This window comes from Nerophis ophidion, linkage group LG11 (genome assembly GCF_033978795.1).
Source record: "Nerophis ophidion isolate RoL-2023_Sa linkage group LG11, RoL_Noph_v1.0, whole genome shotgun sequence".
Lineage (NCBI taxonomy): Eukaryota > Metazoa > Chordata > Actinopteri > Syngnathiformes > Syngnathidae > Nerophis > Nerophis ophidion.
In genome coordinates this window covers 46,749,921-46,773,905 of record NC_084621.1, presented here as the reverse complement: position 1 = coordinate 46,773,905, position 23,985 = coordinate 46,749,921, and the positions used below count along the sequence as shown (strand labels likewise).

Here is a 23,985-nt window from a genome sequence, read left to right as displayed (position 1 = left end):
GTCATATCTACCTTTGGAATGGTCCTTATCCAAAGTGTTGATGCCTTTCTTCCACTCCTCCATTTGATCTTGGAGAGGGTTGATCAGAGCCTCCAGGAAGGTCCTGTTGAAACAAAATGAACAAAAATATGTAACTGGTTTCTGATCTGAGGACCAATTGATCGATTAGGGCAGGGGTAGGGAACCTATGGCTCTCAGCTCTTTTGATGACTGCATCTGGCTCTCAGATAAATCATAGCTGACATTGCTTAACATGATAAGTAATGAATAATTCCACTGGTAATCACAGTGTTAAAAATAAAGTTCAAAATATAAAACATTCTAATACATTTCAATCCATCCATCTGTTTTCTACCTCCCCTGTTCAAGAAGTCACATTAATGGTAAGAAGCATTTTACTTATCATCGGTGAGTTCCCGAATGAAAATGTTATTAAAAAGAATAAGAGATTTGTTATGTGAAGACCTGTCACTTAATTTCTGTTTGTGCTTCTTTTTTTGTATTTACTTCCCATCAGTGCTCTTATTTTGTTTCCATTTCCTGCTTGTACCGCTGAGCGCTGTGTTTTTTTCCCCTCACCTGCTGTTGATTGGCAGCCGGTCCACGCCGGCTGCCAATCGGCATGTTTCTGTTTATGCTTGTCTTGCGCGTTCCTCGGGACTTGAAGATTGACTATTGTTTAGAACTGTACATGAAAGACTGCTTCATGCTCCTCTGTTGGTGATATTAAAAGCATTTTACCTGCTCTTTGCTCTCCTGGTTCCTGCATCTTGGGGTCGCTACTACTACTGCCATGCGAGTTTGTGACATATTATACCCTATAAATGTTGGTCTTACGTAATAATGCAGACATTTCGTTGTATTCAGTGTTAAAAAACATTATATGGCTCTCATGGAAATACATTTTAAAATATTTGGCCTAAATGGCTCTCTCAGCCAAAAATCTTCCCGACCCCTGGATTAGGGGATAGTCTTGCGGTCTGATGTAAGTCTTCCAAAACTGGTTTAATTTACGTTTAATTGCAATGACAGAGTTGGCGTTAACACACTCTGTGTCTTTTTACGCATTGAAATCAAAAAGGACGCGCAATTCCGGAAGCCCACGCGTGCCCTGTACGCAGATTTATTTTTATTTTTTTTACTGCCCGGTTTTCTTGTTATTTTTTTATCTGATCGATTATCTTTTTCAATGGTGTTTTCTTTTTGTTTATATTTGCCGGATCAAATTTCCGTCCCCGTTTATTGAGTTATTATTGGTCGTAAATTTTGATTTGGCGAAAGTTTTATCAATCACAAATAATGCCTCAGTTTGCACTCTGACAACTTTACCGCGAGGAGCTGTCAAAAGAAAGACTTAATGGTAGACACTAATGTGACTGTAAAGTCAACCTTTTTAACTTCATCCTGTGCCGTGCCTCCAGTAAACGACATGTTTTAGTCTTTGTGAGTACATGGAATATTAATTTTTAACTCTCACAGGATCGACATTGTTCGAGGATGGAGACAGGCTAGCTGTTAGCTTCAAGTTAACCAGCACCCGACCAGACTCCTCCACCCCAAAAATATACTTTGCAGGTCAACAAACAGGGCAAATATGTGCATTTTGAAGTGTTTATGTGTGAAGAGTGTTCAAAAGTAGTCTCTTGGAGAAGTGGCTGACAAGTTAGCAAGTGTTGCTCCTATCGCTGACACCATCATTGTTTATTGAAACAGAGATGCTGATAAACGCGCATGCGTCGCCAGGCTTTGCTTTTTATCGATAGACTTATCAGATACAATTTTTTATTATCTATAGCAGGGGTGTCAAATGTGTGGCCCAAAGTCCATTTGCGGCCCGCAGCTAATATTTTAAAGGCCCACGGAACATTCTAAAAACACTATTAAAATTAACAAAAAAGATAACAAAAGTGGAATAAAAAAGCTCACGGGTGAAACGTAATTTCTAAAAAGTTGCAATATTGACTAAAAAAACTAAGCTTTTTTTTTCTCTTTTTTAAAATCAAAATCAATATTTTTATGAATTATTGACCTATCCAAGGCTCTGATTATTTCACATCAAATATTCCACTTTGAAAAATATTTTTTGTGGAAGGTTTTGCATATTTTTTATGTGCCTTAAAAAAAAAACTGTTTTCTTTGACAAAAAGGAGAAAACAAAACAACATTAAAAAAAAACATTGATTGATAAATCTGAAGTTGATGTAGACTCGAGAGATTTAAGCTTAAATTAAATAATTTATGTATGCCCTGGCACACCATTATCATCATTTCATGACCGAAGCAAGAAACCTTTTACACTTTTATACTGAAATAAATACACCTACAACCTATTAAATACAAATATAGAAAAAACTACCGGCAGCGGTAAAATTTAGATCAGGGGTCTCAAACTCAATTTACCTGGGGGCCACTGGATGCAGAAACTGGGTGAGGCTGGGCCGCAAAAAAAAATGAGTTCTTAAAAAATCCAACATGCACTTTTTAATGAATTCACCTCACGATTTTTCCGGGAGACTCCTGAATTTCAGTGCACCTTCCGACAATCTACCGGTGCAACCATTTTCTCGAATTTGTCCCAATTATCACCCGGCCGACATTATTAAGGGCTCTCGTGACTGCACTGCCTTTAACGTCCTCTACAACAGTGGTTCTCAACCATTTTTCAGTGATGTACCCCATGTGAACATTTTTTTAATTAAAGTACCCCCTAATTAGAGCAAAGCATTTTGGTTGGAAAAAGAGAGATAAATAAGTAAAATACAGCACTATGTCATCAGTTTCTGATTCATTAAATTGTATAACAGTGCAAAATATTGCTCATTTGTAGTGGTCTTTCTTGAACTTTTTGGAAAAAAAGATATATGTATTGTAGCCCGGAAGATCCAGGGTTGCATGGGATTCTGGGTATTTGTTCTGTTGAGTTTATGTTGTATTACGGTGCGGATGTTCTCCTGAAATGTGTTTGTCATTTTAGTTTGGTGTGGGTTCACAGTCTGGCACATATTTGTAACAGTGTTAAAGTTTATTTTACGGCCACTCTCAGTGTGACCTGTGTAGCTTTTGATGAAATATGTCTTACAACATCACACATGTGTGATGTTGTAAGACATCAGCCAAATGTAACAATTAAATAGGCTTGAATGCTGTCTGTACAGTAGACAGAGGGTGTTAAGATCAGTGCCATTGCGGCACCCCCTGAGTATTGTTGATTGGGTAACATTGGCAGGGATTACCAGAGAATGGATACCCTGATATTAAGAGGGCTTCCGTGAAAATTGGGAACGTTGGGAAGTATGACGCTGTCAAGTTCCGTTCATATTAAACTCGCGGGCCGCACATACATTAAATTGTCATATCAAAGTGCGGGCCGCAAAATAACGTCTCGCAGGCCGCAATTGGCTCGCGGGTCGCATGTTTGAGACCCCTGGTTTAGATCCATGAAGGAAAGAAGAAAGTAAATTGTTTATAACTAAATACATTTAGACATGCATAAAAATGTGTTTTCTTTTGTATTATTTTTTTAAAGAAGTAACGTTTATAACAACTTTTTTCCAAAACACAATATAGATTGTGAGATATAACAGGATAATGCATACATTTATCATTTGTTTTCAAAATGGTTACAAAAAAGTCGGACCCCAAATATTCACTGTGGGACCCCATTTTTATGACTTGAGGGGGTCCAAGGACCCCATTTTGAATATTCCTAGCACCAACACCGAATGATACTGCACAAGCTGAAAAGTCTTCAAATGTTGGACCTTCACTCTGCGGAACATTGGGCATTACAACCATTAGGTGTTTGCTCTCCTAGCTATCCAGTATAGTTTAGTCTGTCAATCATTAACAGACGGGAGGTCGAGCAACAGTGTTTATATGCCAGTGTGTCACAGAGGGATGTTAGAAGCGTGTGCAGTCATATCCGTCAATCATTACCCAACTGTGTCATTCTTGAGACGTACATTTAGGAGTGTTTTAGAAAGCTGCAAGTGTTCGGCAGCTGCAAGCTTAATGCATGCGACTAAAATTAGATGGCACCTCCCTCTTGCAGACATTTCTCTGTCAGTAGGTGGGTGGTGCTCCCACCCGTGTACAGGCCCTGCTATGGAGATCCAAGAGGAATCTGCTGAAATGCCATCCGAAATTAGAGCCCCTTGTCTGGGTAATGTGTGTGTGTGAAAGGGAGACAGCTATGTGTAAGGGACTATGCTTAAACATTATAGATGCCTGTCGCCAGACGAATCGTCTCTTTCCCTGTAAAGAACTGCAGGGAGCATTCCCACACACAGGGGCCGCATGACATCAACTCTTGGCGGCTATAGCTGCGTCACATGTGCAAACACTTTCATTGGACGGCCACTGCAAGAGTCGAAGAACCCCAATTGTGTTGAGTTACTTCAGACTCCATGGCGGGAGGCTTGATCGTACATGCCTTACCCAGACTATCTTACATACCAAGCAAGCAATGACCAAACCACTGCTTGGCATGCAAATAAATGTCAGTAGTGTGGTACTTGAGCAGTCAGAAAAATGGATGAGAAGTGCCACACACAATCAGTTCCTTACATGGAGAACTGTCTGAATTTAGCTTCAATGCTGCGATGTCTCAAGCACATCCTAGTCAAAGCAGATCCAATGTCTCTGGTTCCTCCTGAAAGACAAAAATAGATAACATAATTAGAAGGGGGGTACAAATGGTGATTTTAGAGAAATTTCTGACAAAGCCAGTGTTTAGTTTAAATAGAGATCAAGGGCACAGTATGTTCAGACCCTAAATCTGTTTTTTTTAAGTCAGGACTTCCACATGAATAACAAATCGGTGACATTATGCTTATAAGGCTTTAAAATTGATTGTAAAGGTATGGGTGATCTGGATTTCATAGAGAAGTGTTTTGACACATTTTGTTCCCTCTTTCTACGGTATGCCTTTGTTCTTAAAAGCTTCCGTAGCAACAACATGGCGGCAACTGACAAAAAGCAGAAGCACAATGAACTTGTTCCTGCACCTACAGTAAGCGGGAGAAATACCACTCTTCACGATGGAAACAAGACTGCCCTGCCCAACAAACTCCCGCTAAAAATCAGCTTTTTGTAGTGGAATCAGAATTCAAAGCACCAAGAATGATAACAAAGGAGCAAAAAGAAAAGCCATCACTGAAGTGATCACGTTACACATTTGCACGTAAACAAAAGATGATGGAAAATGACATTATCATGGAGGCTAGCACCTTTTGAGAGAAAAGAGGAAAATTGAGCAGAAAAGGAGGAACATTTCTATCTGTGCAAAGTGCTGCCAAACATACCCCGAAAGAAAATTTAAAAAATCCTGTTCCTGCAATTGGATGCATTTCTACACTTTATTTTACCTTTAGAATTATCCTCATCTACCAACCTTTTTTGGCTATCTTTTTGACACTTATATCTATGATGTAATGTACCACATAATTGAAAAACATTTTTTTATAAGATAATTTACTGACATTATTATCATTGAACATGTAATATAAAATTATATAACCTACATGCAAAGAAAATGATTCCCATCTGGGAACTCTATCATGTAGCCACGCCCTTTTGGGTAATACTTCCAGTGTAGTGACCTCTGTTTACAATTCACCACGTCAAAAATATAATTCTCGTGTCTAATGATAAATACTCTAAAATGACATCTGATTTGGAACTTATAGTGTTCAAACTGTAATCATCCAAATATGATTAGCAGCAAAGTGGACAGCAGTCATCTTTGTGGCTCGTAGAGCGAATGGAGGCAATAACAAGTAAGCTCGCTAGATGGTTAGCTAACAAGCAAGCTTGTTTGCGTGCTCCTGATAGTCCCCCCATCCTGCAACTCAATGCCTGCTACTGAGGCCAGCGTTCAACAAATTGTGTTTGAATCTTACTTTTATTGATATTTCCTTGAAATAAAATTACTTGCTAATATTTTTGAAAACGGTGCAGCTTTTAATGTGAATGTAGTCTCTTTCAGTTCAAACTACATTTTTTTTTGAAGGAATGGGGTTAATTTTGTTAACTTTTTGAATAAATACAAGAAAAACTTGTTTCGAAATATTTCGCACTTTGAAATTACGATTTTCTTTCAGGGAAAAAAAAAATCACAAATCAAATTTTTTGTGAAAAAAACAACAATAAACTAAGAATTTATTTTAAGGCCATATCGCCAACCTAAATTCTCATCATGTTAACCAGCCCATGTACTATAAGTGGTAAATCTTTGGTCAATAAGATTCCAGAAATACATTTCTAAATCCACCAGGACCCCAGACAAATACAAATTGATGTGCATTTGAAAATTGTGATATCAAAAATATTCTAGATTCTTTAATTATTTGTAGGGGTGCATGGTAATTATCGGACACTGACCAATTGAATAACATAAAAAACTGGCTACCTATGGGGTTAGGTTAAACAAATCAAGTGTTCGTATCCGGTCGTAAACTTCCCCTGAGCTCGCATTGTAAACAAACATGGCGTTACTGGTTACTTCTTTACTACCGGTAGTTCAGAGGAAGACATTCTGCATGTCATCCACACTAAATGCCCTGCAAACACTCCATGAGGAAGGGGGAAAAAAAAAAAAAAACTGAGTTCAACACATCAAACCAAACCTATAACGCCAGCATCACAGCGATGGTGGCATTGAAGCCTATGTATATTAGGTGGGTCAAAAAAAAAAAAAAGATTTTTCAATGAATCGCAATTCTTATTTGTAACGATTCATACTCGATTAAAAAATTAAACATATGTATACAAACCCTGTTTCTATATGAGTTGGGAAAATGTGTTGGATGTAAATATTAACGGAATAATATGATTTGCAAATAATTTTCAGCCCATATTCAGTTGAATATGCTACAAAGACAACATATCTGATGTTCAAACTGATAAACATTTTTTTTGTGTGCAAATAATCATTAACTTCAGAATTTGATGCCAGCAACATGTGACAAAGAAGTTGGGGAAGGTGGCAATAAATACTGATAAAGTTGAGGAATGCTCATCAAACACTTATTTAAAACATTCCACAGGTGTGCAGGCTAATTGGGAACAGTTGGGTGTCATGATTGGGTATAAAAACAGCTTCCCAAAAAATGCTAAGTCTTTCACAAGAAAGGATGGGACAAGGTACACCACTTTGTCCACAACTGCGTGAGCAAATAGTCAAACAGTTTAAGAACAATGTTTCTCAAAGTGCAATTGCAAGAAATTTTGGGATTTCAACATCTACGGTCCATAATATCATCAAAAGGTTCAGAGAATCTGGAGAAATAACTCCACGTAAGCGGCATGGCCGGAAACCAACATTGAAGGGCCGTGACCTTTGATCCCTCAGACGACATTGTATCAAAAACCGACATCATTCTCTAAAGGATATCACCACATGGGCTCAGGAACACTTCAGAAAACCACTGTAACTAAATACAGTTCGTCCCTACATCTATAAGTGCAAGTTAAATCTCTACTATGCAAAGCGAAAGCCATTTATCAACAACATCCAGAAACGCCGCCGGCTTCGCTGGGCCCGAGATCATCTAAGATGGACTGATGCAAAGTGGAAAAGTGTTCTGTGGTCTGACGAGTTCACATTTCAGATTGTTTTTGGAAATATTCGACATCGTGTCATCCGTACCAAAGGGGAAGCGAACCATCCAGACTTATCGACGCAAACTTCAAAAGCCAGCATCTGTGATGATATGAGGGTGCATTAGTGCCCAAGGCATGGGTAACTTACACATCTGTGAAGGCACCATTAATGCTGAAAGGTACATACATGTTTTGGAACAACATATGCTGCCATCTAAGCACCGTCTTTTTCATGGACGCGCCTGCTTATTTCAGCAAGACAATGCCAAGCCACATTCAGCACGTGTTACAACAGCGTAGCTTTGTAGAAAGAGTGCGGGTACTTTCCTGACCCGCCTGCAGTCCAGACTTGTCTCCCATCGAAAATGTGTGGCGTATTATGAAGCGTAAAATAAGACAGCGCAGACCCCGGACTGTTGAACGACTGAAGCTGTACATAAAACAAGACTGGGAAAGAATTCCACTTTCAAAGCTTCAACAATTAGTTTCCTCAGTTCCCAAACGTTTATTGAGTGTTGTTAAAAGAAAACGTGATGTAACAAAGTGGTGAACAAGCCCTTTCCCAAATACTTTGGCACGTGTTGCAGCAATGAAATTCTAAGTTAATTATTATTTGCAAAAAAAAATAAAGTTTATGAGTTTGAACATCAAATATCTTGTCTTTGTAGTGCATTCAACTGAATATGGGTTGATGGGTTGAAAAGGATTTGCAAATCATTGCATTCCGTTCATAATTACACACACACACACACATACATACGCATATACATATATATATACATATACATATACATATACATATATATATATATATATATATATATATATATATATATATATATATATATATATATATATATATAGACACATCCACACACATGAACTAGTGTCATTTTTCCTCTTAAAGAGCCAGAAGCCTTCTTTTGGAAGACCTCTGGCTAGGCTACTATACAAATACTTGATGTTGATTGACAGAACTTTTGTGTGGCTGCTCAGTATGATGTGCAAGTTTCTCTGTGGGACCCTGTCTGCATATCTTTATGTGTGTGTGACTTTGTGTCGGCATGGGGCGAAAGCAGGGGGCAATTTGCTCCTCCTGTAAGAGCTTGTGTGTTCGTGGACACATGAGAAGTGTGAAATCATCCAGCAGATAAAATCATTCTTTTGTCAGCAATGTTCAGGCCCTTGACAAAACACTCAAGCTAAATCAAACAGAGGTTGGAAACAACAAAAATAAAGCTTACTTATGAGTCTTGCCCGAACAGGTGATGATTAGAAACCTTTGATATTAGTCCAATTGAGAAGATGGTCACAGTAATTATTAAACTCAAACCACTGATTTCATATCGTTAGCCTTTGCCTTTTTATTGCATGACAAGCAAAGGGTGTGGCTATTGACTGAACTACAGACTACAATAAAGACTTCAACGCTCCTGGTTGCACTTGTTACGTGTCCCATCCCTCCTTCCCTTCCTCTGTCAGTCCATTACCTACCAACCTTTCCCCAATCCATCGCTCACTGCTTCATCCTACCATCCATCTCGCCGTCACTAAATGGAATATTATTCTTGAGGGTGGAGCTGACAGATGTTAGACTACCACAGGGAGGCCAAACGACCTCAGCAAGTGTTAGTTATGGCAAAAGCTATTCATTGTGCAGTAATTGAGCAGCTCAAGTCTGCACTGTCAGGGGAAGAGTTTAGTTTCAGTTGATAATGTATTTTTTACTACCACACCCATACATCTGGATTTGATATGAAGCATATGAAAGGACTACAGTGGGCCATATGCTATTTACAAGATGACTTAACTTCGATATGTGTGATCGAGTTTCATCTGAATGGTTAGATTTACAGTTTTGGATTTGAAAATTACTCAAGCGTACATATTTTAGGCATTTCCTGCTGACGTCAGCAGTCTACATTCGTCACAGCAAGTAGCTTGTCAATGTGGCTTCTGTAATGACTGCCAGTTACCATGGAAACAGCATCACGTACGACCGCCAGACACTTCTGGATGTGGACATATCGGGCCGTTTTGGACTGATAGACGCGTGCTTGCTAGACCTGCTAACTAGCACGGGAATACTTCGACGGCTACATCCAGCGGCCTGTGAAGCAGGGGAGTATAGTAGCAGCGGGGGCCGTCGACGGAGCAGACGCCAGCGGTGTGATCGGAAACACGGATGCCGAGCGGGGCTAAAAACAAAGCAGAAGGCTAATCCCCACAGAACACCACTTCCCTCCATCGTGAAGCCGGATTTGAATGGAAGATGCGAGACTACTGGTCTGGGTAAGGAGTCAGTTAAAGTAAATAAATAAATGGGTTGTATTTGTATAGCGCTTTTCTACCTTCAAGGTACTCAAAGCGCTTTGACACTACTTCCACATTTACCCATTCACACACACATTCACACACTGATGGAGGGAGCTGCCATGCAAGGCGCCAACCAGCACCCATCAGGAGCAAGGGTGAAGTGTCTTGCTCAGGACACAACGGACGTGACGAGGTTGGTTCTAGGTGGGATTTGAACCAGTGACCCTCGGGTTGCGCACGGCCACTCTCCCACTGCGCCACGCCGTCCCTTAGTAGACAAAGTTTTTTCTGCTTTGAGTGTTTCAGAGTTGGACATGTGTTTTACTGAGGTGGCTAACTATGATGCGTGCAGTTTATCAAAGCAACAAACAAACAATCGGAAAATTCCCGTCGTATCAATTCCTAGATATGGTCGTAATTTTCCTAAAGGAACTCTCCTGAAGGAATCAATAAAGTACTATCTAATTATACTAAATGCACTGGGCATAATAAACACAACTTTATTAATATTGCTACTACGGATAATTTGATCAAAAATTCCCTAAAACAGCCCACTACCTATAATATAGTTTTTTTAAACATAAGATCATTGTCTCCCAAAACGTTTTTAGTTAATGATATCATCAGAGACAACAATCTTAACGTCATCGGTCTCAGCGAAACCTGGCTTAAACCAAACGACTTTTTTGCGCTAAACGAGGCATGTCCTCCTAACTTTACACATGCGCATATTGCCCGTCCTCTTAAAAGGGGTGGGGGGGTCGCCCTAATATACAACGAAAACTTTAACCTTAGTCCGAACATAAATAATAAATATAAATCGTTTGAGGTGCTTACTATGAGGTCTGTCACACCGCTGCCTCTACACCTGGCTGTTATCTACCGACCCCCAGGGCCCTATTCGGACTTTATCAATGAATTCTCAGAGTTCGTTGCTGATCTAGTGACACATGCCGATAATATAATCATAATGGGGGACTTTAATATCCATATGAATAAACCATCGGACCCACCGTGCGTAGCACTCCAGACTATAATTGATAGCTGTGGTCTCACACAAATAATAAATGAACCCATGCATCGCAACGGTAATACGATAGACCTAGTGCTTGTCAGGGGTATCACCGTTTCCAAAGTTACGATACTCCCGTGTACTAAAGTATTGTCCGATCATTACCTTATAAAATTCGAGGTTCAGACGCATGTTCGGCAAACTAATAATAATAATAACTGCTATAGCAGCCGCAACATTAATACGGCCACGACGACAACTCTTGCTGACCTACTGCCCTCGGTAATGGCACCATTCCCAAAGTATGTGGGCTCTATTGATAACCTCACTAACAACTTTAACGACACCCTGCGCGAAACCATTGATAACATAGCACCGCTAAAGTTAAAAAAGGCTCCAAAAAAGCGTACCCCGTGGTTTACAGAAGAAACTAGAGCTCAGAAATTATTATGTAGAAAGCTGGAACGCAAATGGCGCACGACTAAACTTGAGGTGCACCATCAAGCATGGAGTGATGGTTTAATAACTTATAAACGCATGCTTACCTTAGCTAAAGCTAAATATTACTCAAATCTCATCCACCGTAATAAAAACGATCCTTAATTTTTGTTTAGTACGGTAGCATCGCTAACCCAACAAGGGACTCCTTCCAGTAGCTCCACCCACTCAGCTGATGAGTTTATGCAATTCTTTAGTAAGAAAATTGAAGTCATTAGAAAGGAGATTAAAGACAATGCGTCCCAGCTACAACTGGGTTCCATTAACACTGACACGATTGTAAATACGGCGGATACTGCCCTCCAAAATAGTTTCTCTTGTTTTGAGGAAATAACATTAGAGGAATTGTTACAACGTGTAAATGGAATAAAACAAACAACATGTTTACTTGACCCACTTCCTGGGAAACTGATCAAGGACCTCTTTGTATTATTAGGTCCATCAGTGCTAAATATTATAAACTTATCACTTTCCTCGGGCACTGTTCCCCTAGCATTCAAAAAAGCGGTTGTTCATCCTCTTCTTAAAAGACCTAACCTCGATCCTGACCTCATGGTAAACTACCGACCGGTGTCTCACCTTCCCTTTATTTAAAAAATCCTCGAAAGAATTGTTGCGAAGCAGTTAAATGAACACTTAGCGTCCAACAATCTATGTAAAACCTTTCAATCCGGTTTCAGGGCAAATCACTCCACGGAGACAGCCCTCGCAAAAATGACTAATGATCTATTGCTAACGATGGATTCTGATGCGTCATCTATGTTGCTGCTCCTCGATCTTAGCGCTGCTTTCGATACCGTCGATCATAATATTTTATTAGAACATATCAAAACACGAATTGGTATGTCAGACTTAGCCCTGTCTTGGTTTAACTCTTATCTTACTGATAGGATGCAGTGCGTCTCCCATAACAATGTGACGTCGGACTACGTTAAGGTAACGTGTGGAGTTCCCCAGGGTTCGGTCCTTGGCCCTGCATTCTTCAGCATCTACCTGCTGCCGCTAGGTGACATCATACGCAAATACGGTATTAGCTTTCACTGTTATGCTGATGACACCCAACTCTACATGCCCCTAAAGCTGACCAACACGCCGGATTGTAGTCAGCTGGAGGCGTGTCTTAATGAAATTAAACAATGGATGTCCGCTAACTTTTTGCAACTCAACGCCAAAAAAACAGAAATGCTGATTATCGGTCCTGCTAGACACCGACCTCTATTTAATGATACAACACTAACATTTGACAACCAAACAATTAAACAAGGCGACACGGTAAAGAATCTGGGTGTTATCTTTGACCCAACTCTCTCCTTTGAGTCACACATTAAAAGCGTTACTAAAACGGCCTTCTTTCATCTCCGTAATATCGCTAAAATTCGCTCCATTCTGTCCAGTGAAGACGCTGAGATCATTATCCATGCGTTTGTTACATCTCGCCTCGATTACTGTAATGTATTATTTTCGGGTCTCCCCATGTCTAGCATTAAAAGATTACAGTTGGTACAAAATGCGGCTGCTAGACTTTTGACAAGAACAAGAAAGTTTGATCACATTACGCCTGTACTGGCTCACCTGCACTGGCTTCCTGTGCACTTAAGATGTGACTTTAAGGTTTTACTACTTACGTATAAAATACTACACGGTCTAGCTCCATCCTATCTTGCCGATTGTATTGTACCATATGTCCCGGCAAGAAATCTGCGTTCAAAGGACTCCGGCTTATTAGTGATTCCCAAAGCCCAAAAAAAGTCTGTGGGCTATAGAGCGTTTTCATTTCGGGCTCCAGTATTCTGGAATGCCCTCCCGGTAAAAGTTTGAGATGCCACCTCAGTAGAAGCATTTAAGTCTCACCTTAAAACTCATTTGTATACTCTAGCCTTTAAATAGACTCCCTTTTTAGACCAGTTGATCTGCCGTTTCTTTTCTTTTTCTCCTATGTCCCACTCTCCCTTGTGGAGGGGGTCCGGTCCGATCCGGTGGCCATGTACTGCTCGCCTGTGTATCGGCTGGGGACATCTCTACGCTGCTGATCCGCCTCCGCTTGGGATGTTTTCCTGCTGGCTCCGCTGTGAACGGAACTCTCGCTGCTGTGTTGGATCCGCTTTGGACTGGACTCTTGCGACTGTGTTGGATCCATTATGGATTGAACTTTCACAGTATCATGTTGGACCCGCTCGATATCCATTGCTTTCCTCCTCTCCAAGGTTCTCATAGTCATCATTGTCACCGACGTCCCACTGGGTGTGAGTTTTCCTTGCCCTTATGTGGGCCTACCGAGGATGTTGTAGTGGTTTGTGCAGCCCTTTGAGACACTAGTGATTTAGGGCTATATAAGTAAACATTGATTGATTGATTGATGTGTGTATAGCTGTGCGTACTTAAGGGGGCAGGCAGTTAATATTTGGAATGCTGTTTATAGGATGATATTGGTGGGCTTTGTTTTCAGTGAAGCAACTTTGCTACTGTTTATCATTTATTTGATACAACTGTAACACAAACACCATCTGATCTGTAATATACTGGGTACTAAGAACTTGCCGCGTTGGAACCGCATCGGGGATGCATGTGGTGTCACCCCAGGATGCACGAGGACCATGACAGGCAGGAATTGCAGGAAGGAGCTTTGTTTAATATACAAAATTAAAAGAACAGTGGTACAAAGAGCGAAAGAAAAGGCGTGCCGAACGCACGAGAAGCTAATGCTAACTAGAATCTAGTCCAAGAGTTCAAATTAGCGTGCCGAGTGCACAAGAAGCTAAGGAGCTACTTAGCAAAGGTACAAAGACGTAGATAAACCAACGTGAGTGTTGCATGAAGCAAACAAAGGATCCAGAATGAACTGAGGTTGAATGCGGGCTTAAATACTATAGCAAACAATTACCACAGGTGTGCGTCAAAAAGCATAACAGGTGGAACAAATGCAAAACAATGGTAACAAGGTAATACAGGAAGTGCAAAAACTAAGAACAGGAAGAGTCCAAAACGATCGACAAAACACAAAAGGACTCAAAAACCAAAACTATATATGATCCGGGCGGCGGATCATAACAGACCTAAGTCAGCTATTTTGAGAAATATTTAATTTCTCTTTAATCCACAATATGTGGGATGGTAAGGTTTGCTCTTTATTGTCATTGCACAAGTACAACGAAATTTAATTTTCACCGCAAACTCGTTCAAGATGTGCAGTGTAAAATACATTGATAGCAGGCTGGTGGCTAAATGTGGATGTCACAATGCTGTTTGTGGATATTATAGTGGCCCTTTCACGGTAAAGACAAGAGGCTGTATACACAACACATCATCTACTCTGTCTAACACAAAGTGACCGCTGATAAAAATAGCTACAGCTACAGTTGTCGGCCACACACACACTCACACACACACACACATTAGTACAAACACACATGCACAAGTGCCTCATCACCAGACAAGACCGACCCGCTGGTATCTATGTATGTATGTATGTATGTATGTACAGTAGAGTAATTGGCTGTCAGGAGAAATAGCTGCAATGATACATGCTGTTTTGCAGGCTTGTAGGTATACCTGCACCACTAAAAGTTATCCAGTTGGAAAGAAAAATAAACACACACACACACTCAAAAGCACGATAGGCCTCATGGTTGTATGCAAGTGTGCAATGGCGCTCAACAGACAAGTAAAAATAAAATAAAACCAAGTACAAACTACGCCACAGAGGGGTTTGCGTAATTTGGCGCACGTTCTGAGAGCCCATTGCCAACGTGATCTTGTGTGGCATTCAAGTAGGAGTTACCAAGTACTCTCTGTCCATGCCTTTCAACCATCTGTATTGTTCTTAGGAATGTGACAGTGCTTTCAAGCATAACATGTATGTATGTGTCATTGTGCACTTTAAATGGAAAGCCTCTTAACATGTTATACAATATAAATGTATTAAACAAATGTTTAGAGGCAGTGTTAGGTATGTAATGGCAGCATTGAGAACTTAAATTTAAGTATTTGTGTCTACTGTAAAAAATTAACCTTCAGGCTGAGAGAATGTGACACACATTTAAAAATCAATAAAATAGGACGCTATTGTGACAACACAAATTGATTGTTAATCATTCTATTCAATGAGCCTTGGATTTTAGTTTCAATGTATTTCTTTGCCCACTGCATCATAGCATACAGTAATGCAAGCTGGACTAAGATTCATGCAAAAATATTTGATTTGACCTGTTTACTGAACACAGAGGTTGGCTTAATCCCAGCACCGTGTACAGCAGCAGATGTTTGCTGTTAACTGTGGGGTAGTGGTTACACTGATAAGAGACTGAGCCCATACAGCTGGATTTGAACATGCACGTACACTCATCCAGCTGGACTGAGGTACAGGGATCTGTTCACCAACTAATTAGAAAATAGGGAGTGGTGTGGTGGGGCAGCATGGACTAACAAGGGTCCCTACATCTTAAGGCAAGTTAAATTCAGGACTTTTAAATGCCATTTGAAATTAAAGTGGACCAATGAGAATGTTCCTTTTTTGATTTGCCGTATACCTGTTACTACGTCCTGTGTGAAACAATGCCAAATCGTTAAATAGGGCCGGGTGATATGGCTGAAAACTGTATCATGATATACCGGTAAGTGCTTTATATTATTCTATATTTTATTTAAATTGTAACCTTCCTCTGATTATAAATCCCCTAAGCTATCAAGGCAGAAAGGAAATTAAATGTCAACAAAACCACGGAAAACAAACAATCAATGTAAACAAAATTCTAAATTCACATTTAGCATTTAACAATAACCTCTTTAAGTTAAGTTGAAAAATTAAGAAAAATGTAAGAACTGCTTAAAAAAGTGTTACAAAATAGAGCAAAGTGTGAACATTTAAACAGACAAACCTGAGAATAATATTTTTTGCAGGTATGGTGCCAGTAAGTTACGGCTTTGTGACATTTACTTTGGTCCTTTATTCTGATTTACGTGCCTCGTACACATTGCCTGCATGAATGACGTGCATCTATTCATCACTGTTTTGTTGGTTCCGCTGTTGCCATTGGTACCATAAGATTAGACTGGATATGACCATTATAGAGTTGTGGTCAAAAGTTTACATTCACTTGTAAAGAACATAATGTCATGGCTGTTTGGGGTTTCCAATCATTTTTACAACTCTTATTTTTTTGTAATAGAGTTATTGCAGCACATACTTGTTGGTCACAAAAAACATTCATGATTTTGGTTATTTTATGAATTTTTTATGGGCCTACTGAAAATGTGACCAAAGCTGCTGGGTCAAAAGTTAAAAGTTAAAGTTAAAGTACCAATGATTGTCACACACACACGAGATGTGGCGAAATTATTCTCTGCATTTGACCCATCTCCCTTGATCGCCCCCTGGGAGGTGAGGGGAGCAGTGGGCAGCAGCCGTCCTGCGCCCGGGAATCATTTTTGGTGATTTAACCCCCAATTCCAACCCTTAATGCTGAGTGCCAAGCAGGAAGGTAATGGGTCCCATTTTTATAGTCTTTGGTATGACTCGGCCGGGGTTTGAACTCACCTACCGATCTCAGGGACACATTTTCAGTAGACCCATAATAAATTCATTAAAGAACCAAACTTCATGGATGTTTTTTGTGACAAACAAGTATGTGCTCCAATCACTCTATCACAAAAAAATAAGAGTTGTAAAAATTATTGGAAACTCAAGACAGCCATGACATTACATTTTTTACAAGTGTATGTAAACGTTTGACCACGTCTGTAAGTCTAAGACTAGATCTGACCAATATAAGTCTAAGAATATATTTTGACTAATCTAAGTTTATGAGCATGAAGTGATGAAGTCTACTTGGATGTCAGGCGAAGACAAACAAAACAGTCCAGTTGCGATCAGTTGAATGCCCTGAGAATACAATGATCTGTATGGATGAATGAGAACATCCAAAGAAATGTTACCACAAACGTCATTCAGTAACATTAGTTAAAAACTAAAAAAGTTACCATTTATTCAGAAATATGAGACTAATTAAAAACAACAATATCATTTTTAGAATGTATTAACATTTAAGACTTTTAAAAGATTGATTCAAGACAAATTAATGCAGGATCTGCAGTACTAACATAAGATGCTTTAAGAATGAATAGGGTCTCTTCAGGTTGGCCTCCAGAGCTAGCAATAACCCTTGTAATCACATTATTGCTAATGCGTAAAATGTTTTTGTACCGTGAGCAAACCTGAGATCAATCAGAACGGATTAGAAATGACTTGTGAGGATCCACTGAAGTATAATTGGCTGGTATTCATATATACATAGCTACTAACAACAGTAGCCGGAATGTAAAAAAAAATGCATCATCCTGCTCCTTGCATATATAGAGGGTATCTTTGTGAAAACAAACATTTTTGTGGTTACCTGACTCTACACAATCTGTGCATTCCAGTGTTGCATTTAAAACCATATTCGTCTGTGACACTACTACACTCTCCTTTTGGAGCAGTCAGTCTGTCCAGATGGAGCCACACACATACCAACTTTAAAACGAACGTATTTCCTTAACTGCTTATGTGTTAGTATGATAAACAATGATATTGCTCAAAAGAGAAAAAGGGGCATTTCTATAACTAAGGTATACAAACAATTAAAGGTGCAATGTAAACAGAGGTGTATGATGGCATATCAGTGAGGAAAATGCCTTTGGGAATAAGAACCTGTTCTATACGTTGTCCTAAATACTGGTTGGACTTATGTGTTGCTCGCTTAATACATCTGATGACAGAGAGTCAGCTTCCCTAATAGTTTTATGCTGGCATCTAACTCACTTGACAGTCATAATGTCTGGCCTTAGTGGGAACCAACACATGTACATGTACGGCTGTGGACGAGGGAACACACAAACGTATCTGCTACACGGCGACGGGTGCTGACATGCAAAAAAACTGAGCGAACACATCTCTCAACAGCTGTTGTCAAAAGACAGGAGAGGCAGAAAAAGGGGGAGAGAAGGATGAGGTTAGCAGAGGAGTTGAAAAAAAAAAGTAGTTTTGTCGCCAATTAAATGTCAGGGTAAACACTGTAGCTCATAAATCTGAAGTAATTTGGAATTTGCCATATTCATGAAAAGCTCAGTTATACCGAATTGACTTAAATGCAATCCAAACATTGGTATTAATGTGTTTTTTTAGCAGGGAACAGTATAGACGCACCACTTGATGCTGGGCAAAGTAGCAAAGAACAAACCACATCTGAGACAATCTGTGTTCTTCTGCCATATTAGTCAAGTGCTTTAACTGGCGTTCTCACAAGGCCTTGCAGAAGTTTGGGTACGATATAGAGTTGTCCCTTTTGAGGTTTTACGCATATTTTTACATTTGCAAAATAAACTGAAAACAGTTGTACTGTTGAAGTGACAATAGCATTACAGTCATTTATGAATGATGGAACACATTGATTGTGTTGTGTGTGAAGCATTACACAGAGTAATTGAAACAAAGTTAACATCTAAATCACTCATTCTAAATCCCAAAATACACTGAGTAGCCCATCTTAAATACACGTTTGGATAAGAGCTCAGAAATATAGGAGTGGCTTAGGGTATACATCCAAATGTGGTCATTCAGATAGGATACAGGTTTTTAAATTATGCACATGTATACCATATGAGTAGATTTTACAGTGTTGAAATATTTTACTGCAGTTATTCTTTGTTTTTTTTGCATTCTTGCCTCATCCAGAATTATTCAAGAATCTTCTATTAAAGGCAAATAATATATTTTTTTTCCCTAAATCAACTGCTGTTTTGAGCTGTAGGTAATACATGCGCAAACTGAGTGTGCTGATGCAAAGCTGCAGACTACTGACTACCGTGCAAGCATGGATATTTATGACACAATGTTCAGAGCGGTAAAAGAAAGAAGGCCAGAAGATTAAAAAAAATATCTGTAAACAATCTAAAGCAGTGGCCACCAACCTTTTCGAGTCCAACATCCCTAGTCTCAGCCAAAAACCGAAGCAAGAACTACCCCTGCATGAAATATATATATATATATATATATATATGTGTGTGTATGTATATACATACATACACCTATATACATACACATACTTGTGTATATATACACACGTATGTATGTATATATACACACATGTATGAATATGTATGTGTACACACATATATATATATATACACACACTTATATACACACGTGTGTGTATATATATATTTTTATTATATATGTATATATATATACATACACACACATACATACATACATGTGTGTATATATACAAATACATATATATACATATATATGTATATATAAGCATATATATGTGTGTATATATATATATATATATATATATATATATATATATATATATATATATATATATATATATATATATATCTTCAGGGAATTTTACGGAAACAAACCTGGCATAAATTGTAATCTGTCTCTGTACTGGCTCCATTTATCGCAATTTTAAGGATTTTGTGTATTAAAGTCAAATTATTTTGAACCAAAAAGATTAAGAAGCAAGAGTGTAAGTATTTCGGCTCTGGCAGTCTGCTAAATATTTTGTTTTGATGTCTGTGTGTAAGCAGTCATAGCCATAGTAGTGATGGAACATACTAGGTGTGAGTTCCCAAAACATTATTTTCACCTGTTTTCTGCTCACTTGTCAACTATTTTTGTCCATTTTGATGACGTTCTGGTCGGTTGCATGCGACCAGGGCGTGAGAGCGTTCACACTGCATTACATACATATCCGATCTATATCCACATACGAAAGAGGCTTGGGCCGGATATGAAAAACTTGAAATTGCAATGTTTACACAGCAATTAAAACATCTGACATGGGTCACATCTGCAGTCTGCAGTGTGAATAAGGCCTAAAAGGTGGGTCTGGAGAAGAAATTATTTTGTAGCAAACAGTCGGCTAGAAAGAAGTGCAAAGTTTGTCTTTTTATAGTAATGCAAAATCACTTCTAGGGTTTCAAACATATATGATTATACTGTTGTCTATAATACTGCATATTTCTGCAACACAATAGGTACAATATAGCATTTTTAGTTGTTTATTTATCTTCATGCTGTCCTTTTTTTTTTTTTCCTATACTGGCATAGTCTGCCGCTCCCTCAAATGCCGGTGATGTCTCTTGGAATGTTTTGCTATAAAGCTAAGATGCTGCCTGACTTATTCCAGTCAGTAAGCAATTGGCTGTTTCATTGACCAGCCAAAGTCAGGACAAAAGTAAATGTTCAAAGTAAAGTATTGAATGTTGAATGGGAAAGTACACAGTGGAAAAACAACTTTTTGGTGAACTCATGCAAAGGCCATTACCACAAACTTAAAAAGAGGCTTACTTTAACATGTTGTCCCAAAGGAAGCACCTCCACCCCCCAAAAAAAACTACTTTCTTTCTTTAGCGATTAACAGAATGACAATTGCATTCCTGCTGCAAAAAACAATCAAGGCAATGGACGTGATATGAATAATTAACCTCCAATAATCTACATCACATTGGTATTAGCTATGCGGTGCTATATTCTAATCACATTTAACAAGTTCCCTGTACCATGTCCGTAAAAGTAACAAGAAGAAGCAACTATAATGGTGTAAAATGCCCCAACATAGTTAGCATCACTGTATAATGAATGGGTGAGAGAAAAAGAGACAATGACTTACAGAGTTATCGATCACCCTCGGGACTCCCTCTAATGTTTTTTCACGCTACGATGTCCTGCTTTTTGTGATCTTTTTATCTGGTCTGACACGCTTTCCAAAGACAGACAAAGGCTTAACTTGACATGCTATCATATAAATCAATTGACTAACATATATACTAGTGTCATGTAGGAAACTCTATTTAAAATAAAGTAGACCAGATTAGAAGCAATAAAGAGAATGTTCCTGCCAGTTCTACATGGTTGTCCAATGGGTCTTTCCTTCCTCAACCTTAAAACAGAGTGTGGACGATGCAGACTGGCATATACCCGGCTAATAATTAAAATCAGATAAACAGAAGAGACTAAGAAGTTTGCCTGTACAACACAACACTGCCTTGTTTGTAATAATGACCACCATATTACACCCACCACTTGTGTGCCTGAGCCTTTGCTTGTTGGGGCGTGTGTGCGCGTGTGTGTGCGTGCGTGCGTGCGTGCGTGCGTGCGTGCGTGTGTGTGTGTGTGTGTGTGTGTGTCTGTGTGTGTGTGTCTGTGGGTAGCCATCAATGTGTGAAAGCCACTGATATTGTCAAAGAGCAAGTGAGGGGACAATATCCAACCCAGCGTCACTCCATATCCATCCACCCGCCCACGCACACAGACACACACAGAAAACCTTCACAAAAGCACATTATTCATTCAGAGAGCTTCATGAAGTGTCTAGAGGAACAACAAAGAACAATTAGAACATTGAAAGCAAAGTCAATTTGCTAACTGAGCCGTTTAACACCAAAAGCTGATGCAGTATTTCATAAATCAAATGACGTCGCCACTCCCCATTTGATTAATTGGGATAATGGTTTAATCATGTAAATTTATGTAAAGATACTTCCAACCATGCATGGCAACAAATGCTTCTGAAAAGGCAAATGGAAGCCATACGGTATAGCTCGGTTGGTAAAGCGGCCGTGCCAGCAACTTGAGGGTTGCAGGTTCAATCCCCTCTTGCACCATCCTAGTCACTGCCGTTGTGTCCTTGGGCAAGACACTTTACCCACCTGCTCCCAGTGCCACCCTCACTGGTTTTAAAAATGTAACTTAGATATTGGGTTTCACAATGTAAAGCGCTTTGAGTCACTTGAGAAAAGCGCTATATAAATATAATTCACTTCACTTCACATTATTCTGAAATTATACTACCTAATATATTGCATTATTTTGTCCTATCTGATGACATGTTTCAATGAAAAGACTGATGCATTGCCTCTCCAGTATAAATGCAGCAAGTAAACAGATAAGAGCTAAATAATAACCAGACATTGCTTTATAGGTCTATTGACATTCTTAAGTATATGCCACCTTTCAGCACCAGTTGCTGTTGTTCCCTACAGCAGATGGGGCTTGTGTTACACAGTAACAGTCTGATGGCATCCCGCTAATTTTCTCTGTATATAGTTTTAACCAGGGGCGTCACCAGACATATTTCAGTGGGGCGCATGCCCCACTGTTGATCTGCAGTGCCCCAGTAAAAATTTCACCAATAAAAAAAAAAAACGCTTCAGTTTTAAGTCTACATAACATAGACAACAGCGGACATACTACTTAGTATGGTAATTGATTGCTACTGTATTCACTCCACGAAACAGTGAGCACATGGCTACTTAATATGGTAATTTATTCACGTGTGGAGAGACTTCGGTTGAGAGAGAGAGAGAGAGAGAGAGAGAGAGAGAGAGAGAGAGAGAGGGGGGGGATTCGAATCACTGCGTGAGGTAGGTAACGTTAGCCAACAACAATTTGCTAATTACAATATTTTGATTTTGATTTGACTCAAACTGTAACTCCTAGATGGATTTAAGAAAGTTATTCGCCCGCAGCAGAGAAGAAGCGAGGAATGAGAGATGTATGTGAAGTCCTAGCTAGCTAGGCAACATCATTGTCTTAAGTTGATGCTAAGTTAGCTAACGTTATTCCTTGTATCAAGACAAACATATTCATTTGCTGTACGAGCAGTCGGGGGAATTTCCAATGAACATGAAACATCATGTTGGTTATTGTCTGCTGGTTCTGCATTAATAATGATTTGGAGTCAGCATGTGTGAGTTGAGTGCTTCTCAAATGGTTTTATTTTCAGGAAGAAATTTTTTTTTCCATATCATCAAGTCGTGAGCCAAATTTTTAAATCATTCAAGTTTATTTCACAGAAAAATAGCACAGTAGACTTGTCTTGTTAATCGGTGTGACTTTGACTAAAATAATCTTGTTTTGTCACCAGAAAAATGGCTACAGCTAAAGCATCGGGTTTTGTTTCCAGAAAAAATAGTAACATTTCTGTATTTGTTTTCAGAAAGATGGGTGAAAATATCGGGGTTTGTTGCCCCATTTAGATTTTTTTTAAATATATTTCCATGTCTGTCCTGAGTACTCCTCCAACTTGTTAGTCGGTTTGCCTTTTGCTAAAATACTCACTAACAGTCACTAGAAAAAAGGCTAAAATAATCTGGTTTTGTTGCCACAATTTGATTTTTTTCTCCCTAAACTTTTTTTTTTTTCATGCACACATCTGACTGTGACTCACTGAAAATGACACACAATCCGCTTTTATGTCACGACCCACCAGTTGGGAACCACTAGTCAACTGTATAACAGTTACTGTAATATTTCCATGTCTGTCCAGAGTGATTAACCACTTTGCAAAAATGAAAAGGAGACGTTACAGTTTACTTCTCAGAAAATGATTCCCTGAACAGACACACAACAGTTGTTCATTTATTCTACTACTGTGGCTTTATTGTTTTGTGTATATTTTATAGTTTTGTGTATCTGAAATAGGATTAGCCACATTGCCATAAATGGAAGTTAAATAATATAAAAGAACCCAGAGATGTAGGGGTGCTTTATTTTTTGTTTTACT

At 39.1% G+C, this 23,985-nt stretch overlaps 1 protein-coding gene across 7 annotated transcripts in view; it reads right to left on the bottom strand.

Annotated features, from left to right (window-relative positions):
• The window catches only part of LOC133562200 (protein MTSS 1-like), a 91,716-nt gene that overhangs the window by 26,455 nt on the left and 41,276 nt on the right, over window positions 1-23,985 (bottom strand). For 6 of the 7 annotated variants that reach the window (XM_061916160.1, XM_061916161.1, XM_061916163.1 and 3 more), the window contains exons 4-5: window positions 4,567-4,651; window positions 12-103 (exon numbers count right to left, since the gene is read on the bottom strand). In XM_061916160.1, the coding sequence (XP_061772144.1) occupies window positions 12-103; window positions 4,567-4,651 (177 nt within the window). Of the gene's footprint in view, window positions 1-11; window positions 104-4,566; window positions 4,652-23,985 lie in introns of those variants that run through there. The other variant, XM_061916166.1, reaches the window with a different exon arrangement.